The following is a 21,640-nucleotide window of genomic DNA, read 5'->3' on the forward strand; positions in this document are numbered from 1 at the left end:
CTTACCAAGTACTTCATTCCTCACTTATGATGCTAAAATTCTTCACAGCCTTAACTGTGAACACTTACTTATTAAAAGGCAAAATGATTTTAGTCAGTATGCCATAGCTATACCATAGCTTAGAGAATAAACTAGACAACAAAATACTTTGAAATCACTTATATTTGTTGTTATTAGTAGGAAATAACATAAACATATATTTAGCATTAACAAAACTATTTTATAAAATAATCTCAGAATTAAATAGTAAACATTTTAATAAAAATATGTTAAATCTCTACATAAGTACATTGAATATATACAATTTTCTCAGCAACAATATACATTAAAATAATTCATAATTGATTTTTTTCACATAATAGCCTTAGTCTATGTAACATTATATATATGGGAAATCATCTTTATCTTTCAACCTGTGCTTATAAGCAAGCTGACAATGATGCTGTTAACAGCCAAGGGTGAGAAACAAAGTTTGTTTGTTTTTTTTTGAGAAATGGATACACATGATTATATCACATAAATCCTTGGAATCCTGATTGAAAATAAATGTGCTGACTATGTTCTTCAAATTAGTAACTCCCTAGCTATGAAGACTCAATTTTTATTTTCCTTCACTTTAAGTAATTGACAGTCTTTATTTTGGAGCAACTTTATCTGTAATTTAATGTAGTTTTTGTTAATTTCCTGTTGTGTTTTGATACTTTAGTTTTATTTAATATCTCTGTAATTAATGTATGATAATATTCGGAGTACATAGAAATCACACTCAAATTTACTCATGTTAAAACATTTAAACAAAAGAAGGTCTCCATATTCCTCCTGGGCATGCTCCAGGGACAGGCGCAGGAGAATTTACCCAGGAGGTCTCTGCACAGGTGGTTGTGGAGGGAAAGGTAGGATGTTCTACAGAAGTCGGCTGCTGTTATTTATTTGTACTGGTATCGACAACAAGCCCATCATGAAGGACCAGCACCATTCTGGGGCGGCAAAAAACCTAGAGCCGGCCCAGTCCCTGCCTGCTCCAAAGAGCTGACAATTGAGCTGGATGTTGTGCTCCAGTGCCAGGGAAGCAGATTATGACACCACACTGGCTGCATCTCTGAGGCTGTGCCTGTCCCCTCGCAGCTCCTTTGCGCAGTAGGAATAGGCATGCACCGTGACAGAGCAGGGGGTAAAGGCTCCCCTCACCATGCCAGGGGGCAGAGAGGGGGACTGCTCTGTCTCCATGGGACACCTGGCTCAGAGCCAGGGTGGGGACAAGCTGCCGTTGCCTGCCACAGGGGGAAGGAAAAGATCTGGGGATGGGCTGAGCTTTGCTCTTGGCACCCTGATGCCCTCTAGGCTCCAGGGAGGGCTGCTGCTAATGCAGGCTGAGGACGCCCGGCTCCCGGCTATGGCTCGACCTGCGGCACCCGCTATGGGCGAGCTCCCCGGGCCACTGGCGCTCCGGACGGGAGCGGAGCTCCGCCAGCAGGTGGCGTGGGAGAGCAGCGGCGGTTGCGCTGCGGCAGCGAAGCGTCGCTGGGCCCGGACCCCCACCCACCCGTCCGCCACCAAGGAGCCTAAACTTTAGGACGTTTCAGTGAGGGCACCAGTGGACTGCTAGCCGTGCTTCCCCCCCCCCCCCCAAATCTAGTGACAGCTCCCCCTGCTCTCCCTCTGCCAGGTGCTTCTCCTCTCCATTCCCCGCCTTCCCACGCTTCAGCTACGCGTAGCACAGGGCTGGCTCACTCCCCGGGGCAGATCCCTGAGTGGCCCGTTTGTGTCTGGAGGGGTGAGTTACCGCCTCAGCGGTGTCAGGAGCCCGGCTAGTAGCTGCACTCTGACTGCAGCTCCCCAAGCAGTCGCCCTCTCTGCTCCCTCCTCCCCACGGTCTCCAGCCCCCCAGCAGCTGCCCTGCTGCGCAGCCTGCCCACTGGCCTCCCACAGCTGCCCACGGCTGCAGGCAGGAAAGCAGGCGCACAGCCTAGAAGACCAGCAGCCGCCAGCGCATAGCAGGCTCTCCCTCAGCCTCCCTAAAGAAATGTGTTATGGAGAATAAGGGGGAAAAGCCAAAGAAAGGAAACCAAAGGCTGTGGGCACTAATAGGTGCAAGAAGAGACAGCTGTGTAAAATATGAGGGGTTAATGCAGGGGTGGACAAACTATGGCCTGCCAGCCGATTTAATCTGGCCCTCGAGTTCCAGCTGGGGCATGGGGTCGGGGCTTGCCCTGTTCCTGCACTCCAGCTGCAGAGCAGGGTCTGGGGCCACTCTGTGTGTGGCCCGGGGCTCCCAGAAGCAGCGACATGTCCTTCCACGGCTCCTATGCATAGGGGCAGCCAGGGAGCTCTGCACGCTGCCCCCGCCCCAAGCGCCACCCCTGCAGCTCCCACTGGCCAGGAACTGCAGCCAATGGGAGCTGCAGGGGTGGCGTGTATGGACGGTCAGCACGCAGAGCCACCTGACCACACCTCCTCGTAGGAGCGGAGGGGGTGACATGCCACTGCTTCCAGGAGCTGCTTGAGGTAAGCACCGCCCAAAGCCTGTACCCCGATCCCCTCCCACACCCCTACCCTGATCCCCCTCCCATACTCTGAACCCCTCAGTCCCAGCCCGGACCACCCTCCTACACCCCAAACCACTCCTCCCCAGCCTCACTCTAGAGCCTGCCCCCCAGCCAGAGCCCTCACCCCCTCCTGCACCCCAATCCCAATTTTGTGGGCATTCATGGACCACCATACAATTTCCATACCGAGATGTAGCCCTCCGGCCAAAAAGTTTGCCAACCCCTGGGTTAATGGGATTCCCTCAAAAAGTTATGGAAGGGCAAAAAATAGTGACACAGGTAAAAGTTCATCAATCGAAAAATTTTTGAGCGCTTTTTTTAAACACAAAGAGGGTATTTTTTTTAAAAGGAAAGAATGTAGGAAATTATTTTATTGCCACCTCCATACACATTTAAACTTTAAGCAACCAGCTATTAAGTTGTAAAAATAAAAATGTCAGAGCAAACTGCTGCTTTAACTGTTTCTTTCAATGCAGCCGTAACCAGGCAGTGGTTACCCATGCCTCCTGAGTGTAGTTGGCCCTCATGCTGAAAAGGTTCAACTGGATGAGATGGGGCCCTAGAATAGGAAGTGTCTGATCAGCCCAATCCCAAACGATAGTGTTATCTCTGGAGCTCAACAACATCAGCTTTTTATTAGAAAAGTAAAAAAGCTCCATGGTGTCCTGTATCTGTGCTGTGGGTATATTGGCCTGGTGATTGTATGAGCATAATGTTGGGGAGGGGGGGTGTATTGCTCTCCCTCTCCTGACCTTTTGTTGGGGGGGGGGGGCGGGGAGGCTGATAAAATTCACTGTTGGGGGCTGCAGCATGGGAGTGCTTGTTGCCCATCAACTGTTGAACCCTTGGGCTCAGTGGAATGCACCCACCTGCCTCTAGGGCAGTGATACACAGACCTTAGTGGTTCAGGAATTAGCAATCAACATTACCAGAAAGAGCCACAGTCTTGTGAATTCATTGTTTCCTTCACTATAGTACTACATATTCTACCACACAGTGTTTTAATATCACATTAAAGATCCACTTGCAGTTGCAGAACCTCAGTTTGAGTACTAGGGGCTCAAGGGGCTGTTCTACTGCTCTAGGGGCTGTTCTGCCTTGCTGGGCAGCTGAAAGTCCTACCAACCCCAGCAAACCAATCCTGCTAGATCAGAGCAGAGGAGCAAGCGAGGAGACTGAGCCAGCCCCAGGCACTCCTATACCACACCCCACTGCCAAGAGGGAAAGAAGGGGAGCTGGCCCATGCACAGCCCGATGGGTGTGAAAAAAACACAGGAACGGCCCTACTGGGTCAGACCAGAGGTCCATGTAACCCAGTATCCTGTCTTCTGACAGTGGCCAATGCCAGGTGTCCCAGAGGGAATGAACAGAACAGGTAATCATCAAGTGATCCATCCTCTGCCGCCCATTCCCAGCTTCTGGCAAACAGAAGCTAGTGCCACCATCCCTGCCCATCCTGGTTAATAGCCATTGATGGACCTATCTTCATGAATTTATCTAGTTCTTTTTTGAACCCTGTTATAGTCTTCACCTTCACAACATCCTATGGCAAAGAGTTCCACAGGTTGACTATGCATTGTGTGAAAAAATACTTCCTTTTGTTTCTTTTAAACCTGCTGCCTTTTAATTTCATTCGGTGACCCCCAGGGGCAGCTCTAGGCACCAGCAAAGCAAGCATGTGCTTGGGGCGGCACAATTCCAGGGGCGGCATTCTGGCCATCCTTTCTTTCTTTCTTTCTTTTTTCCATTTCTTTCTTTTTTTTTGCTTGGGCAGTTGCGCTCTCGGAGCTTGGGGCGGCAAAAAACCTAGAGCCGGCCCTGGTGACCCCTAGTTCATCCATGGGTGGGATACAAGACCAGTAGAAGAGGGAAGCTGAAACCTGGGACAGGAGAGGTGGGAGGACCTTGGAGAGGGCAAGGCACAAAAGGGAACTGGAGGGACATGCGCAGGGTGGGGGTTGCTTTGGCTGAGGGGAGCTCACGAGAGGGGGATTGGGAGGAGGTGAATTAGAGAGGCGGGGTATTTAGATGGAAAGCAGAATGGGAGGTGGGGGGATATGAAGGGGAGGGCAGAGGGAGGAGTGTGGGGAGATAGGGATGGGAGAACAAGGGGTAGGCAGTGGGGGAGAACTGAGAGGCTTGGGGCACAGCAAGGGGTGTTTGGGGAAAGGGGCTGGGCTGGAGGGGGAGTGTGAGGAGAGGTGAGAGACCTGAGGGAACGGAGCAGCGCTGGGGTGTGGGGGGAAGCGGAGGGGTGTGAGGCAGGGAAAACGGAGGGTTTGAGAGGAGGGAGAATTAGGGAATATTTGGGGAGGAGGGCGGTGCATAGAGCGGGGAGGGAACATATTGCGGTACTGCGAGGGTCTTTGCGCCCCCCACGTGTGGGCAAAAATCACGTGGCGACTCTCTCATATGTTCTGCATTAGGGGGAGAACAACTCATTTGCACGGAGCGCTGCCTCAGCTGCTGCTGAGGTGCCACAATCGCGGCAGCTTGTCGGCTCCCAAGCCCGTGAGACGCGAGCCATAAACCGTAGCCCGTTAGCCTCCTCCCTGGCAGTTGTTGCTCTGCGGGAGCCAGGGTAGGAGGGAGGCGGGTCCAGGAGCCGCTGGGGCGAGCCCCGTTGCTCTGGGGGCTCCGGGGTGGCGGTGCTGCCCGGCACTGCGGAGCCAAGTGAGGAGCAGCGGAGGTGCAGAGCAGGCAGGGGCAGGCGGGGCTCGCCGAGCTCCGCAGCTCCTCGCACGCGCCGCCGCGCGCACAGCTCCGGGGCCGCTGCCTCGCCACAGCGCGCGTCTCGCTGCCCGCTAGCATGAGGAGGAAAAAACCCCTGGAGCACGATTTCTGTTCCAGCTAAAAACCGGACCGGGAGCAACCGACAGGCTGTAACCCCCGCCCCGGGGCTTGCAGAGGAAGGGGAGAAGCTGCCAGCCCAACAGGGGGTCCTTCCTGCTGAGCTCCCTGGGGCTCTCTCCTTGCTACCAGCCGCCGCCGGGGGATAACGGGGGACCCGTATCTCAAGCCCTCCTGTAAGCCGCAGACCCGGGGCTGAGAAGAGAGGGGAGCAGCTCCTGAGGCGCAGCTAGGAAGCTGCCTCCTCCCGGGGATTGGGGCGCCTCGCCGATCGCCTCTCCGCCCATGTGCTTGACTTGTGTCCGGCTGGGGGTGGCTGATAGTGAGAGCCCGGCCAGAAAGAGACTCCCTTGCTGCATCTTGCTGGGTGGGGGGATTAGGAAGGCTGCCCTTCCCCGTCTTTCTAGGGGTGCACTGAGCCTGGGAAGAGATACCTTTGTGCCCGGTCCTCGCCAAAGGATAGCGCCGTGGAGGAGGAAGACAGGGAGGAGAGGGGCAAGTATCTGCCCCTCTCATTGCAGGCTTTGCAGCTAGTTTGCTCGGAATACATCCACTTTCCTCCTCTGACATGCAGGTGCAGCAGAGGGAAGTGGAATAAGGGAGATACAGAGCAAGCGAGCTGCACAAAGGTAAAACGGGACTGCATGTCTTTGTGTGGCTCTTGGTTTTGGGGGGGGGGAAGGGAAGGTTCTGCCTGTTAAATAGGGAGCGTTTGGAAAGTAAGGGGCTGCAGAAAGAAAAAGAGGAAGCATCTGAAAAAAGGAGGGGAGTGAGGAGAGAAGCAGGAAGGGAAAGAAAAGAGGAGGTAAGGAGAGGGAATAGGAAAGAGGAAGGGAGACGGAAAAATGCAGAAGGGCAGAGAAACAGGGAAGGAAAGAGGCAGGGAGAGAGAGGAGCAGAAAAGTAGAGAGTGAAGGGGAGCAGCAGACCCTCCCCCTTGTGCTGTGCAAGCCCAGAGGTGCCTCCTTTCTGGTGACTCTGGCTAGCCCCTCCGTATTATGTCTGCACTCCGAAGGAAATTCGGGGACGATTACCAGGTAGTGACCACCTCTTCCAGTGGCTCAGGCTTCCACCAGCAGCAAGCTGCAGCAGCAGCTCCTAGGAGAAAGAGACAGCGATTTGTGGACAAGAATGGCCGTTGCAATGTGCAGCATGGCAACTTGGGCAGCGAGACAAGCCGCTACCTGTCGGACCTGTTCACCACCCTGGTGGACCTCAAGTGGCGCTGGAACCTCTTTATCTTCATCCTCACGTACACTGTGGCCTGGCTCTTCATGGCCTCCATGTGGTGGCTCATCGCTTACATGCGGGGTGATCTGAACAAAGCCCATGATGATAACTACACTCCCTGTGTGGCCAATGTCTACAATTTCCCCTCTGCCTTCCTGTTCTTTATTGAAACTGAGGCTACCATTGGGTATGGCTACCGCTATATCACTGACAAATGCCCCGAGGGCATCATCCTCTTCCTCTTCCAGTCCATCCTGGGCTCTATCGTGGATGCCTTCCTCATTGGCTGCATGTTTATCAAGATGTCACAGCCTAAGAAGCGGGCAGAGACACTGATGTTCAGTGAGCATGCTGTCATCTCCATGCGGGATGGCAAACTTACCCTTATGTTCAGGGTAGGCAACCTTCGCAACAGCCACATGGTCTCCGCGCAGATCCGCTGCAAGCTACTTAAAGTAAGTGCATAGTCCTGTTCTTGCCCTCTCCTTGGCGCTCAAACTTCCTCCTGAATGATTTATCTCTCCCCACAGCTCTTGTGCTGCTGTCTTCTTTGCAGAGCCCATCAAACTCCTCCTCCACTTTCCTCTTCTCTCTAAGACCTTCACACCATCTCTTCCTCCTCCTCTGCAGGATATTAACACCTCCTGCACATTCCACTGCTTCCTGTAGTCCTCATGCTGCCTCTTCCTCCATAGAGTACTCACACTTCACCCTCTCCCCAGAATTCTCTCACCTTTTCCTGAACCTTTCCCCCGTCCCTTGAAGCACTCACACCTTCTTCCCCTTTCACCAACCTCCTTCTCTCCAGACCACTCTCAGTTCCCCTTCTACTTTCCCACCTCTTCCAGAGAGCATTCAAGATTATTTCTCCACCTTACCACTTCTGACTTCAGTACCTTCCTCCTCTTCTCTCCAGAGCATTCCTTTTAGCATTGTCCTTTTTTCTGCTTCTCCTTCTTTTCTTCTCTTCCTCTACAGGACTCTCAGCCCCATCACCTTCCTCCTGAGCACTCCGATTTCCACCTTCCCCTTCTTTCTCTAGAGCACTTGCATTCCCACTCTATCCAGAATTCATCTTCATTCATTCCTCCTTCATACAGTTGGCCTTTAAGTTTTGGTCTCTGCATCCTTTACACTATAATTTGCTGTCAACACATTTCCAGTTTGGTTACTATGTCTATTCAGCACTGTAATGTGTGTGCATTTTATAGACAGAATAGGTAGATTCCTGCCCTTAACATTATGCAGCCTACATTTTGAGCTGTTAAGTAAACAGGATCTATTTTAAAAAAAAAAAAGCAATCTCTATTCAGAATCTCTGGTTATTGTTTTACCTTTTGTTTTGTCAATTTTCTGCTGTATATTTTTTGAATAATAATGAGGGCTAATCACGGAGACCCTTTTTTGCGCAGATAGTTCATTAACTTCCTGGGAGGCTGAATCTCAAGATAGTGGGTTTTAAAATTGTATAGATGATTTGTAAGGAAAACTGACCATTTAACTGACATTTTAAATATAACTTAACATCCTTACAAACTTAGATTCAAATCAAATTTGGTCCAAAACCTAAAAACAATTTAAATATTTCTGTAGTGTTCCACAAGAAAAATTCTGTGGTAAACAGTACATATTTTAAAATATCCACCTGAAGTGTTTGCAGCTCAGACATTTCAGTATTTTTATAGGGCTTGATCTAAAACCCATTGAAGTCATTGGAGAGACTCCCACTGTCTTCAATGGGCTTTGGATGAAGCCCGTAGATCAGGGGTGGCCAACCTGTGGCTCTTCAGAAGTTAATATGTGGCTCCTTGTACAGGCACCGACTCCAGGGCTGGAGCTAGAGGTGCCAACTTTCCAATGTGCCCTGGGGTGCTCACTGCTCAACCCCTGGCTCTGCCACAGGCCCTATTCCCACTCCACTCCTTCCCACCCCCTCCTCTGAGCCTGCCATGACCTCACTCCTCCCCCTCCCTCCCACAGCTTTTTGCACACCACAAAACAGCTGATCGGGAGGTGCTGATTGGTGGGGCTGCAGGTGGGTGGGAGATGCTGGGAGCTGGGGGTGGGGGAGCTGATGCGGGGGCTGCTGATGTATTACTGTGGCTCTTTGGCAATGTACATTGGTAAATTCTGGCTCCTTCTCAGGCTCAGGTTGGCCACCCCTGCCCTACATTATAGTAGTCTGCAAATGAAATTGACTAAAATCTGACTATAAAATACTCATTGTCTAGGAAATGGATATTCACTACACTAAAATATTGAAAACTAAAAACATTTTTTTAATATTCTCGAGGGTTATTGGTAAGAAAGGTTAAGAGATCCCCACCCCGAGCCAAATTCTGTTCTCAGTTACACCTGTGCAAGCCGTTTAAAATCACGGTTTTAACTAAGGCCCCAGTCCTGCAATTTGAAAAGTGTTGGCAGAATCCCACTGATTTCCAAACAATGAGGCATATATGCCACAGTATGGTTATACGCGGAGGCTGCAACTTTATTAAAACTTTGTAAATTACCTGGAAGGGCTGTTCCAGAGCAGGTTTCAATTGATTGTCAATGGCTTCAGCTTGGCAGACGTGAGGGTGGAAGTGAGGGCTATGCCCATTTAGGCCTGCCCAGGAACCCTGGCTGGAAGCCAGGGTCCCAACCTGTTCCCCCTCTTCCATGCAGGAGGTAGAAGAGATGAGGGGACCTCACAGTGTGTGAGACATGGGAGCATACCCTCTTATTGTGCAATGCTGTGCTTGGGGTCCTTGCTCAAGCAGCCCATTGGGTTACATGGATCTCACCTCGGATCCTTTTGAGCCCACCAACCGTACTAGAAACTTTTAAAGTCATGACAGATGTTATTTAAACCCTAAATCTGGACCTCCAGGATGCTGGCTGGAAGGTGAAAAATCCCACACAGAAATTTGACAGTTTTGTCATATGGGGAAAAATCCCTTCCAGAGCCTGAAGAAAACTTGGCAATCAGCTTTCTCCTGGCATCATAAGAGATCTAGCTCACTAGAGAAGGGGGGGCCTGGAAAAGAGCCCAACATGGCTGCTCCCAATCACCAAACAGACACAGCTTCCACCTTCTTGCTGCCCGGTAGGGGAGAAGTAATGAGCTGCCCCATCCCCACCCTCCATGTCCAATGGAAGCAGCAGTAGGCAGAACAGGGCCCCTCCCCCATCCTACAGCACAGGGAACAGGGGTGAGAAATGAGAAAGAAGCAGCACCTTCCCCCTCTCCCATACACATATGCTATGGGGAGGGAGAACCTGGCGAAGTGCAGGAGCTGTGTTGCAGCTGCTCCTGCCTGAGCTCTCTCTTCCCCCCCCCCCACTTGTGGGGATGTCCCCATTGCTCCTGGACCCATCAACGATGCACACTGCCTAGCCAGATGAGCACCAGTGCACGTGTCACACTATATGGATTCAGTGGCAGGATTGTGGCATTTAGACCTGAACAAATGTTTCCAAATGAGATTATTCTCTATTTTCAGTAGTATTTGGAGAACCAGGTCCATAGTTATGTACTAATTCGTGGTAAAGTCTAACCTCCAACTATGGTGTTAACGCACACATTGTCCTCAACTTCAGTGAATTTCTTATATGCATCATAGGATAGAAATGTTTAAAGAAATTATAGAAATTAAGTTGCTTCTTTATTACCCTGCCAGGATAATTTCCATAGATCAAAAATGAAAAGTTACGGAGGTACTCTAACTTCCCCCCTTCGCAGCTATTTTAGATTTTTTTGATATATATTTTCCGTATCTGGTTAAAGGGGATTGTTTTCTATTATCAGTTGTTTAAATTACTAAAATAAATTATGTGTGAAATAGCCTGGTTGGTGTTCATCTAGTCTTTAGGGGGCACCAAAATAAACCATGGAACTGCTTTACATTATTAGGCTGTACTATCCAATTAGAGGTTAGGCTACTGATTTTAGCCCAACCTTATATTTAAATTAAATATTTTAAGGAGTTCAACCTTGAGGTACATTTCAATAACAATGCTGCTTTGTGAATTAAAAAGTTCTCCCTTTTGTATAATTTTGGCATGCCCCTGCAAAGGATTATAAGAGGTGAAGCTGCTTTTAGAACTTGCCATGATTCCACAAAACTTAGCAAATATTACAGATGTGAGTGCATGACTCTATAATCACTTTTTGTGCTTGGTTTAGAAGAGTGAGCCAGTCCATGAGTGAGATTTATTGTGGAAATTTGTTGAATATAAATATTTCTGTGAAGAAAACTTGTCTTAGTATCAATTTAAATAAAATACCACATGCATTGTAATATGTAGAAATAAAATCACATAAAACCAGGCTACAATTAAAGGCATTATATTAAAAATTGTACTGTAGAATGTTCATACATACTGTGCCACACAAACAGTAACAGTATGAGAGTTTGTTCATTATCGTAATTTTGGATGGATTGTGTCCCTGAGCTGACATGCATAGAGGGTGCTCTCCCCCGCACATTTCTCCCTGACTGTGGAAGGATGAGGTGGTTTTGTGGAAATGTGTCCTCAATTTTTCAGACGTTGTGGAGCGCTCTCTGCAAGGATGGGGATGTGTGTGTGGAGTGACCTAAAGGAGAAGGGTAAGTTAGGGGCCAGAAAATGGCTAGAAGCTATGTACACTGACCCCAACTAGCTCTGCAGGGTGTACTCTGAAAAGTTTGTGAATCTGTCTTCACCATGGATCTGCGAACATGCGCAGGTTCTGGGAGCTGAGCCCAGAGCATGCTGGACAAAAGTTGGCTCCTAGATAGAACTATATGATAAAAAAATTCTGCAGTGAGAGTGATCTCGTAGGAAAAGGAAAACTTCAACAAAGAGTACTGATATGTGTAAATAGTCTTTTTAAAAAGTTTTCCATTTCAGTATAGTATTTTAAGGATATCCCAGTATTTCAACATGGAAAACATTTTCCTCTGATTTGTGTGACCTATGCTGGATTTTCTTTGTTTGGGGAACACAGGAGATTCATTTTAGAGGTTACTGAAACATTGTTTTATCCCAAGACAAAGTAATAACTTTGAGATTCCAATCTTATCTCTACAGCTGGTTTAAAAAAAACCTTCTGTTAAGATGCTTATTTGATGGGAAATTAGAATTTTTCACAAAAATGTAAGTTGTTGAAATATTTTTGATTTTTGCTGAAAAACCAAAAAACTCAAAAACTAAAAGTTCTGGAAAACATTTGGTTTTGAGGTTTTTGAGGTTTGTTGACAAAACCCCAAAGATTTTGACAAAAGTGAAAACCATGTCATTTCTGTTGACTCCTTTCTCTCCCGACCCCCTTTCTTCTGCCATAAATATATATTTCCCAGCCTGCTCTGGTTAACTCTTCCCATCATCATAATGGTCTTTTGAGATCACTGGCAAACTACAGTTCTATTGTTTAAAATAATGTAGGGGCCAGACGCTTGTACTCTTGTTCAGATTGAGTAGCACCTTGACTTTGTTAGGACCTCTTGTGGAATAATGGATTATATTACAGAAATGTAAAGATTCTGTAGCGTAACATTAGGGGTATCCTGACCCTAGTTCAGGGTACTAGAGGGAGCACAGTGATGAACATCATATGCAGGGTAGAGTGATTTCATATCATGGTTTGGACACCTACAGAACATTCTACAGCTTTGATTAGACTTTCTCTGCCCTGTACTGAGTCGCTGTTTGCTCCAACCCTCTCCTTTCTCCTCCCTCTCAATTGCTTCACCTCCGCTTCAATCCACACCTGCCCTTCTTATCTTCTCCCCTGCCGTCTCTCTCCTTCCTTTGAATATTCCCTCTCCCTTCACTTTTCTTTCCGTTTTTTAGCTTATTCCTGTTAAACCAAACCCCCTTTCTGCCCTCCCCTCACCTGAAAAAAAAATTGTGGAGCTAACATGTTTGCTACCATCACATTGTTCACTCTTTGTGTTATACCCCTTCCCTCGCTCTAGGGTGACCAGACAGCAAATGTGAAAAATCGGGACGGGGGTGGGGTAATAGGAGCCTATATAAGAAAGACCCCAAAATCGGGACAGTCCCTATAAGATCGGGACATCTGGTCACCTACCTCACTCTGTGTCTGTCTTGTCTATTTACAGTGTGTGCTCTTTGGAATGGCAATTGTCTCTTACTCTGTGTGTAGAGTGTCTAGCCTAGGGGTCTCAAATTCAAATGACCACGAAGGCCACATGAGGACTAGTACATTTGGCCTGAGGGCTGCATCACTGACCCCCCGATGCTGCCCTGGCCCTGCCCACACTCCACCCCTTCCATGAGGCCCTGCCCCTTCCATGAGGCCCCACCCCTGCCCCACCTCTTCCCAGCCCCCATTCCAACCCCTTCCCTGAAATTCCCACCCCAACTCTGTCCCCTCCCTGCCCCCAGAAGGTGTAGGAGGAGTGCGGGGTGCAGCAGGGGGCTCAGGACAGGGGGCTTGGGGTGCAGCAGGGGGCTCAGGGTGCAGGAGGGGTGTGGGGTGCGGCAGGGGGCTCAGGGCAGGGGGTGTGGGATGCGGCAGGGAGGTTGGGGTGCAGGAGGGGTTTGGTGGGTGGGCTCCGGCCCAGCATGCACTGGGGGCAGGGCAGGCTCCCCGCCCGCCTGCCTGCCTGTCCTACCCCTGCACCGCTCCAGGAAGCAGCTGGAACCTGGGGGGGGGGGGGGGAGCACAGAGGTCTGTGTGTTGCCCTGGCCGCGCCTCCAGGCACCGCCCCCCACAGCTCCCATTGGTTGGGAACGGGGAACCGCAGCCAATAGGAGCTTCGGGGGAGGTACCTGGAGGAGCAGCCAGGGAAACACACAGATCCCTGTGTCCCCCCTCCCCAGGTCCTGGCTGCTTCCCGGAGCAGTGCGGGGGCAGGGCAGGCAGGCAGGCAGGGAGCCTGCCCTTGCCCCTTGTGTGCGCTGGGCCAGCCGGAGCTGCTCTAGGTAAACGCTGGGGACTGCGGGGAGCTGGCGGGCAGCAGAAAATAACTCCGTGGTCCACGTGTTTGAGACCCCAGGTCTAGCCCAATGGGGTTCCATTCTTATTTCATTCTTAGGCACTACTATAGATGACTTTATTTTTAATAAAAATTAGCTTCAGGCTTTGTCAAGCAAATTTGAAAATGTCATTGTAACATCATATTAAAACTTATAATGAACTAGATTATAAATGTTGGGTTTTTAAAAATGCAGATTAAGGCTCTGATCCTAGAAACATGTACATAGGTAACTTTATTCCTATGAATACACCACTTGACTTCAGTGGGACAACCAGTGTGCTTAAAGTTTAAGCATGTGCAAAAACGTTTGCAGCAGCAGCCATTAAAATTGCATTTTATTAAAACCAGTCTTTGTAGCATAAAATATTGTCATGTCAGAACAAAATAGCTTCAGCATTAACAATGAAAAGTAATTTAGACTTTCAATACATTAGCAAAGGTATTGGTGAACTTTTTTTATGCACATAGACCAAAATTTTCAAAAATAGGAGCCTAAAATTAGGATCCTAAACCCTAGGATTTAGGGAGCTGAGGGTGGGATTTTCCAAAGCACCTAAGTCCCATTGACTTCAAACTATGAATCTTGGTAGAGAAATATAGCCTGGTCTAAGTATTTCAGCCTTCTTGACTTGTGGAAGTTTAATATATCAGAAAGTGGCAGATATAACATGGACTGTTCGCTTATTGGTTTTGTGTCTGAATTTGATTTGCTCATAATGAGAGGCATTGAAACCTTGGACTTTTCCTTTTCAGCACAGATGAGGATTTTAAATGTGAAACTTATTAGTAAAAAAAAAAAAAAAATTTCCATGTAAATCTGAAATTCTGCTAACATTTACTACTATGACTAATGAAATTCTAACACCACTACACAGAGTTCGGAAACTAATTAAAGAAACAACCACAAAACATCTACATTAGCAGTTTAAAGTGGTAAGAAAGTAAAGAACTAGAAAAATGGAAATATAATCAATTTAAATAAAAATCATTATTTAACATTTTTAAATGTCATGTTTTAAATTATTTTTAAAAAATCATGATTTTATCTACACTGACCAGCTGCTGATCCATTAGGACAAGTGGCTGAGGAGGGACAGGGAGTGGGTGGAGCCATGGCTCTTGCTCCTTCAGCCTACTGAGTTGGTCAACCACTTGGGAGCATGCTATGTATTGAAAGGGTGCAGCAAATTGCTCCCCACTTCCAGTACAACCGGGATGCTCCTGACTCTATTCGTGGGTTGGTGCTATTACACACTACTCCTTATTTGGATATACATATAATGCAGTAAAGCATCAAGAGGTTTGCAAGGCTGTTAAGTATCGTGCATCTTCCATGATCTTCTCACTATTTGCAATCTCAGTAAATCAAAAATCCTGAGCTGAACCCTCTCGAGATCAAAAATCATAAAGCAGAGCTCAAAACCTCATGAGATTTGCTCAACAAATCCTGAGATTTTTAGAACAGTGGTTCTCAAAGCTGGTCTGCCGCTTGTTCAGGGAAAGCTCCTGGAGGGCCGGGCCGGTTTGTTTACCTGCCGCGTCTGCAGGTTCGGCTGATTGTGGCTCTCACTGGCAGCGGTTCGCCGCTCCAGGCCAATGGAGGCTGCGGGAAGGGCGGCTAGCACATCCCTTGGCCAGCGCTGCTTCCCGCAATCCCCATTGGCCTGGAGCGGCGAAACGTGGCCAGTGGGAGCTGCGATCGGACGAACCTGCGGATGCGGCAGGTAAACAAACCGGCCCGGCCCACCATGGGTTTTCCCTGAACAAGTAGTGGACTGGCTTTGAGCACCACTGTTTTAGAAACATCATCAAACCATGTTTTTTAGTCTGTCTTTTGACTTTTTAATTCCCCTCTACTCTTCTGGCTATGTGTGTGAGATAATTTCAGGTTGAAAAGTCAACCTTTAATGCACACAAAAAAGCCTCTTCCTGGCTGCTCAGATGGAGACTTCACTTACCATCGCCTCACCCCTAAGCTGTGGCAACTTCCATACATTTTTTTTTAATATCTTGACTCCCTCCTGCCTTGATGCCCCCTGGAGCTTCTCTTCTTCCCTGGACCCAGGAGTACCACTTCTTCAGCTCTCCCACTCCCTTGCCTTACTGCCCCCCAGGATTTCTCTGCCTGGATCCCAACCAACACTGCGTTCCCCTGGCTGCTTTGGGAGGACTCCCCTTTCCCACAGCTACCACCAGGCTGGGAGAGTTGCCACCTGATACCTCCATCTCCCACCCCATCACTGTGTTCTCTGCATCCCCTTCAACCTCCCTGCTCTCTCCATTCCCTCTGCAACTCCTACATTTGCCTCCTCCTCCCCCCTCCCCCGCCCTATATCCTTTATTAAGGACAGCCTCACTTCCACATGCATCTGGATTGTAGGGAAATGGCGGTCATCTTGCTGGCTTCAGCCCCACTGGCAGTAGTAGGAGATGGTGGCCATTTTGAATATTTATGAAAATTAATAAGTTGTCAATGTCAGCCTTTCATTATTTTTTTCATGAGACAGGTAAGTGAACACCCCCAAATCGCTAGTCATGATAAAATGGAGAGAGGTGGCAATACTGCACTCTCATTCAGCTACCCTGTTGTGCTGTAGCTTAGCTGAGATCTCCTGTGTCCATCATGGTCATAGAAGTTGCTGCTGCTGGCCACCAAGGGCTGCTGTGTAACCTGCTGAGCAGGCAGCCAGCAGGCCTCCATACCTACTCTCTTTCTGGCTTCCCCTACTGGATCCAGGGAGAGATGCTGCTGGGAGGGTTTAGGCAGTGGCAGAAGGTGTGGGGAAAAGCCCAGCTTTACCTCAGACAGCTCTATGCAGCAACTAACTATCCCCTACAGCCTTCAGCATCCATCTTAGCTACCTTAACATTCCCCAGACTTTCTGCAGCATGCACCTCCTCCATCCCCACACACACACTCCCTCATCCATGACTTTTGAGTTTTGTGTAGCTCCATGCCCCACCTCCGTCAGTGCTTAAGGCAGCTTGTGTTGCCTATAAACTGAAGTTTATGGTTGTATGCAAAGTATTTTCAGCTATTCAAAGTGCATACAAAACACAGTGGAGTAGCGCCAATTTTGGCAGCTACTGATTTAGATGCCATCATGTCGTAACCATGTCACCAAGTTAAGTACAGCACTCTTATTCAGTTGCATTGTGTTTTTACAAGACTGCTAACAAAAACAATTCCCTTCCAAAATTGTCTGGTGGCCCACCTGTATGTTTTTGGCAAAACATTGTTCCTTTGAGAAGCACAGACAAGGATATTTATATAGATGTGTTTTAGATGTTTAATTTGATATATTTACATAAAGCTCATTGTTTTGTGGTAGCAGAGGCAATTCAGTCACTTCTATCTATGATGGATTTGAATTCATTGTCGTATTGGAATCCTGTTTTAATAAAATGCAATAAAATCTCTTGGGCTTTTCTCACCCCACCCCATATTTCACAGCTAAAACTTCAGGGCTATAAAATATAACCTGTGATTACATATGAATCTGAAATATGATTTTCTTAGAGACTGGCTTTGGGTTTTTTGGTATAGTTTTAAAATGTATAGGGCTAAATCCTGAGAGGGGACCATAAAAAATAAACAGGCAATTATATCACAGAACAAACATTTTACAAAGGGTTCTTATGACGTTATAAACTATTATGTTAAAACATGAGCATCCAATCTCAAAATGGAATTATAGCACTATCATTTAAAAATTAAAACAGATGCTTCAGAGTGCTAGACCTGTGGCTTTCATGGTTCTTGCTCTTCCACTGCTCCTATTTTGGTTAACCCTGAAATTTCACAGAGAATTCCTCATTTGTCTCTCTCTCTCTCCCTGAACTTCCCATTTCTGACCCTCTGTTCCACTGCCTATCTGAAAGGGTCTTTAGGTTTCAGAGGCTTTTAATATACAGCTGCCAGAACAGAGTCCTCTGTTGCTTAAAAGCTGGATCTTTCTCTCAGGGCAACTAGTATGACTTCCTCCGGTGCCATAATTGGTCGGATTTTGTAATTCACTGCCATGCTGACTATAATACATTCAACACTACAATCCAAGGGTGTGTGTGTGTGTGTGTGTATATATTAAATATATGCAGATATAGTGTATAGTTTTATGTAAATGTTTACGGTCCCAGTATAACTAATTACTGATGCCTTCTGAATTATAACAACAAAAAAAAGGAGTACTTGTGGCACCTTAGAGACTAACCAATTTATTTGAGCATAAGCTTTCGTGAGCTACAGCTCACTTCATCGGATGCATACTGTGGAAAGTGTAGAAGATCTTTTTATACACACACAGCATGAAAAAATACCTCCCCCCACCCCACTCTCCTGCTGGTAATAGCTTATCTAAAGTGATCACTCTCCTTACAATGTGTATGATAATCAAGTTGGGCCATTTCCAGCACAAATCCAGGGTTTAACAAGAACGTCTGAGGAGGGGTGGGGGGGTAGGAAAAAACAAGGGGAAATAGGTTACCTTGCATAATTACTTAGCCACTCCCAGTCTCTATTCAAGCCTAAGTTAATTGTATCCAATTTGCAAATGAATTCCAATTCAACAGTCTCTTGCTGGAGTCTGGATTTGAAGTTTTTTTGTTGTAATATCGCAACTTTCATGTCTGTAATCGCGTGACCAGAGAGATTGAAGTGTTCTCCGACTGGTTTATGAATGTTATAATTCTTGACATCTGATTTGTGTCCATTTATTCTTTTACGTAGAGACTGTCCAGTTTGACCAATGTACATGGCAGAGGGGCATTGCTGGCACATGATGGCATATATCACATTGGTGGATGTGCAGGTGAACGAGCCTCTGATAGTGTGGCTGATGTTATTAGGCCCTGTGATGGTGTCCCCTGAATAGATATGTGGGTACAGTTGACAACGGGCTTTGTTGCCACACTATCAGAGGCTCAGACGTTCTTGTTAAACCCTGGATTTGTGCTGGAAATGGCCCACCTTGATTATCAAACACATTGTAAGGAGAGTGGTCACTTTAGATAAGTTATTACCAACAGGAGAGTGGGTTTGTCTGGGGGGGGAGAAAACCTGGATTTGTGCTGGAAATGGCCCAACTTGATTATCATGCACATTGTAAGGAGAGCGATCGCTTTAGATAAGCTATTACCAGCAGGAGAGTGGGGTGGGGGGAGGTATTTTTTCATGCTTTGTGTGTATAAAAAGATCTTCTACACTTTCCACAGTATGCATCCGATGAAGTGAGCTGTAGCTCACGAAAGCTTATGCTCAAATAAATTGGTTAGTCTCTAAGGTGCCACAAGTACTCCTTTTCTTTTCTTTTCTTTTTTTTTTTTGCGAATACAGACTAACACGGCTGTTACTCTGAAACATAACAACAAAAGACATAATTAGAGGAAATAATACAAACTGGATCCTGCCAACATTTAAGAATGTAACTTTATCAGTGTGTGTAATCCCCTTGATTTAAATAAGACTATCCATGTTAGTTGCATGCAAAGTAAAGTTGCATGCAAGATCTGGCCTACATCAGTAATGAATAGTTTAAAAAGGTATTAAAATATTACTTTAAACTAGAAACTTCATTTTGGTCACATATCAAAAGTTGGTATTTGCAGATGTTCCAGTTTTTGACTTAGTTCACTTTTACTTAGAAAAAATAACTTCTCTGTTTTATGAGGTAAAGTCAACAACAAACCGTGGTTACCAGCAAAGGCTACAGTGGTCTGTGCTAGCCAGCATAGTCAGAGCACTAAGAAAGGGAAATAAAGAATCAGAGCAACAGCAGGAGGTGGGAGAGAAGAAGGGAAAAATATGGCAGAGCAGCAGGAAAGGAGGTGTATTGAGTCAATAGGAAGAGAAGAAGGAGGGTGATATATGGTAACAAATTGCAAAGTGTCCTTTGTTACTATACATCATATGTAAATTAGTAATCCAAAAATTATATTAAGATTCAATTTTTGTGCGAGATGATGGCTATATTAACAAACCACTTGCATTTCACTCAATTTATTGCCTGAGCTGCTTGATGAAATTAAGTACATAAAGTTGTTATATTTAGTTCTTGAAGGTAGGATAATTTTCTCTTTATAAGCTGGTTATTTACAAGGTTAAAACTAAATGGAAATAAAATGGAAGATTCCTTCATATATTATCAGGCCAGAAGGGACCATTGTGGTCATCTAGTCCAGTGGTTCTCAAAGCCGGTCTGCCGCTTGTTCAGGGAAAGCCCCTGGTGGGCCGGGTCGATTTGTTTACCTGCCGCGTCTGCAGGTTTGGCCGATGGCGGCTCCCACTGGCCGTGGTTCGCTGCTCCAGGCCAATGGGGGTTGCAGGAAGGGTGGCCAGCACATCCATCGGCCCGCACTGCTTCCCGCAGCTCCCATTGGCCTGGAGTGGCGAACCGCAGCCTGTGGGAGCCACGATCGGCCGAACCTGCGGACGTGGCAGGTAAACAAACTGGCCTGGCCCGCAAGGGGTTTTCCCTGAACAAGAGGCGGACCGGCTTTGAGAATCACTGATGTAGTCTGACCTCTTGTATGACACTGGCGTTAGGATTTCCCTGAATTATTCCTATTTGAACTAGAGCATATCTTGTAGAAAAACATCTTGATTGTCAAATGTCCAGTGACGAAAAGTCTAACACAGCCCTTGTGAAGATGTTCCAATGGTTAATTATCCTCTTTTAAAATTTGTGCACCGTATTTCTAATCTGAAAATGGTCCAATCTTGTTTAAATTTAAATTTTATACATGTGAGTAGCCACACGTGTTCTTACTCATGAAAGTAAGGCCAAGGGACTACTTGTGTGAGTAAGGACTCATCATCTGGGAAAAAGGTTTTCCAGAACAAACCTTAAATGAGTATCATAAACTTGAAATCTAGTCAAATTTTAATAAATGTGTTAAAAGTGGTTTCTGATTCTATACCTGTCCTTGAATCCCTCTGCCAATTTTTGTGGTTTTTACCATTACATTTTCCTATTAAACAAAACATTTTCCCTCACATCCTCTGTTGCAGAGTGAATAATTTTCACAAACAGAAAGAAAACTGACAAGCTAAGGCTCCAAACCTACCTTTGCACAAGAGGAGTGCTGTGTCCATGCAGATCCCATTTTAGAACTGGGCAACGTAAACAAAGTGGAAAATCCCATTTTGGTCTGCAGCATTTTAACCAATGATGGCTACAATACCTAAACTTACTGTAACTGAAAGAAAAACAATTTTCTCTAAATTTTGAACTATGTACGTTTGAATAATAGACAAAAAATGTAGCCTATAAAGCAAAAGTTTCAATTAAATCAGATTAAAAAGTGTCTTTCACAGCACTGGAATGATATTTTTCATCTTTATGGTTACAGCCATAAAATGACTACTTTTTTTAAAGTGTTAAACTCGGAAGGTTTACGTTTTTTAAGCAATGTTGCTGCCTTATACAGGTAGATTAAGATGATCAGAAATGGGAAAAAAAAGTGACAGTTGTCATCAACATTTTGAAATCTGTGAATTTTTCCAAACTGCTTTAACATAGATTCCAGTTGAATCTTGATTTGCAGAATTGCCTTTGATATTCCAATTCTGCTACCTACCAAATAGCTTTCATAACGACTTGACATTAAACCTAGAAAGCTTGCATCCTGTTTTCCCTTGTTCACTAACAAAGAGAATCATGCAAAAGAATAACATGAAGGAGGACATATGACCTGTTTTTGATAAAAGGCAGTTTTAGCTGTTGGTATAAGTCTTGTGATATATTTTAAATATAAAACAAAGCATAGAGAAAAATTGAAGGGCTTGTCACCATTGCCATGCAGTTTGAACTATGGGGCTATGAATAGCAATGTGCACCAAAGTGCTGCACTGTAACTCCCCTGTGTGGATTCTGCTGGTGCAAACTAAAAGGTTTCTAGTTCATAGTAATGTAATCCTCTTCAGACAGTATTACATTAAAGTGATCTAGGAACCTTTTCATTCACACCTGCATCATCTACATGAGGGAGTTTGAGTGTAGCACTTTGGTGTACACTGCTATTCAGGCCAACGTAGTCTGAACTTCA

At 46.4% G+C, this 21,640-nt stretch overlaps 1 protein-coding gene across 1 annotated transcript in view; it reads left to right on the forward strand.

Moving 5' to 3' along the window:
* Nucleotides 1-4,880: 4,880 nt before the first annotated feature.
* The window catches only part of KCNJ3 (potassium inwardly rectifying channel subfamily J member 3), a 196,258-nt gene continuing 179,498 nt past the window's right edge, over nt 4,881-21,640 (forward strand). The window contains exon 1 of the mRNA XM_007056676.4: nt 4,881-7,081. Within this exon, the coding sequence (XP_007056738.1) occupies nt 6,395-7,081 (687 nt within the window). The 5' untranslated portion in view covers nt 4,881-6,394. The remainder of the gene's footprint in view (nt 7,082-21,640) is intronic.

Source organism: Chelonia mydas, chromosome 11, assembly GCF_015237465.2.
Source record: "Chelonia mydas isolate rCheMyd1 chromosome 11, rCheMyd1.pri.v2, whole genome shotgun sequence".
NCBI classification, from domain to species: domain Eukaryota; kingdom Metazoa; phylum Chordata; order Testudines; family Cheloniidae; genus Chelonia; species Chelonia mydas.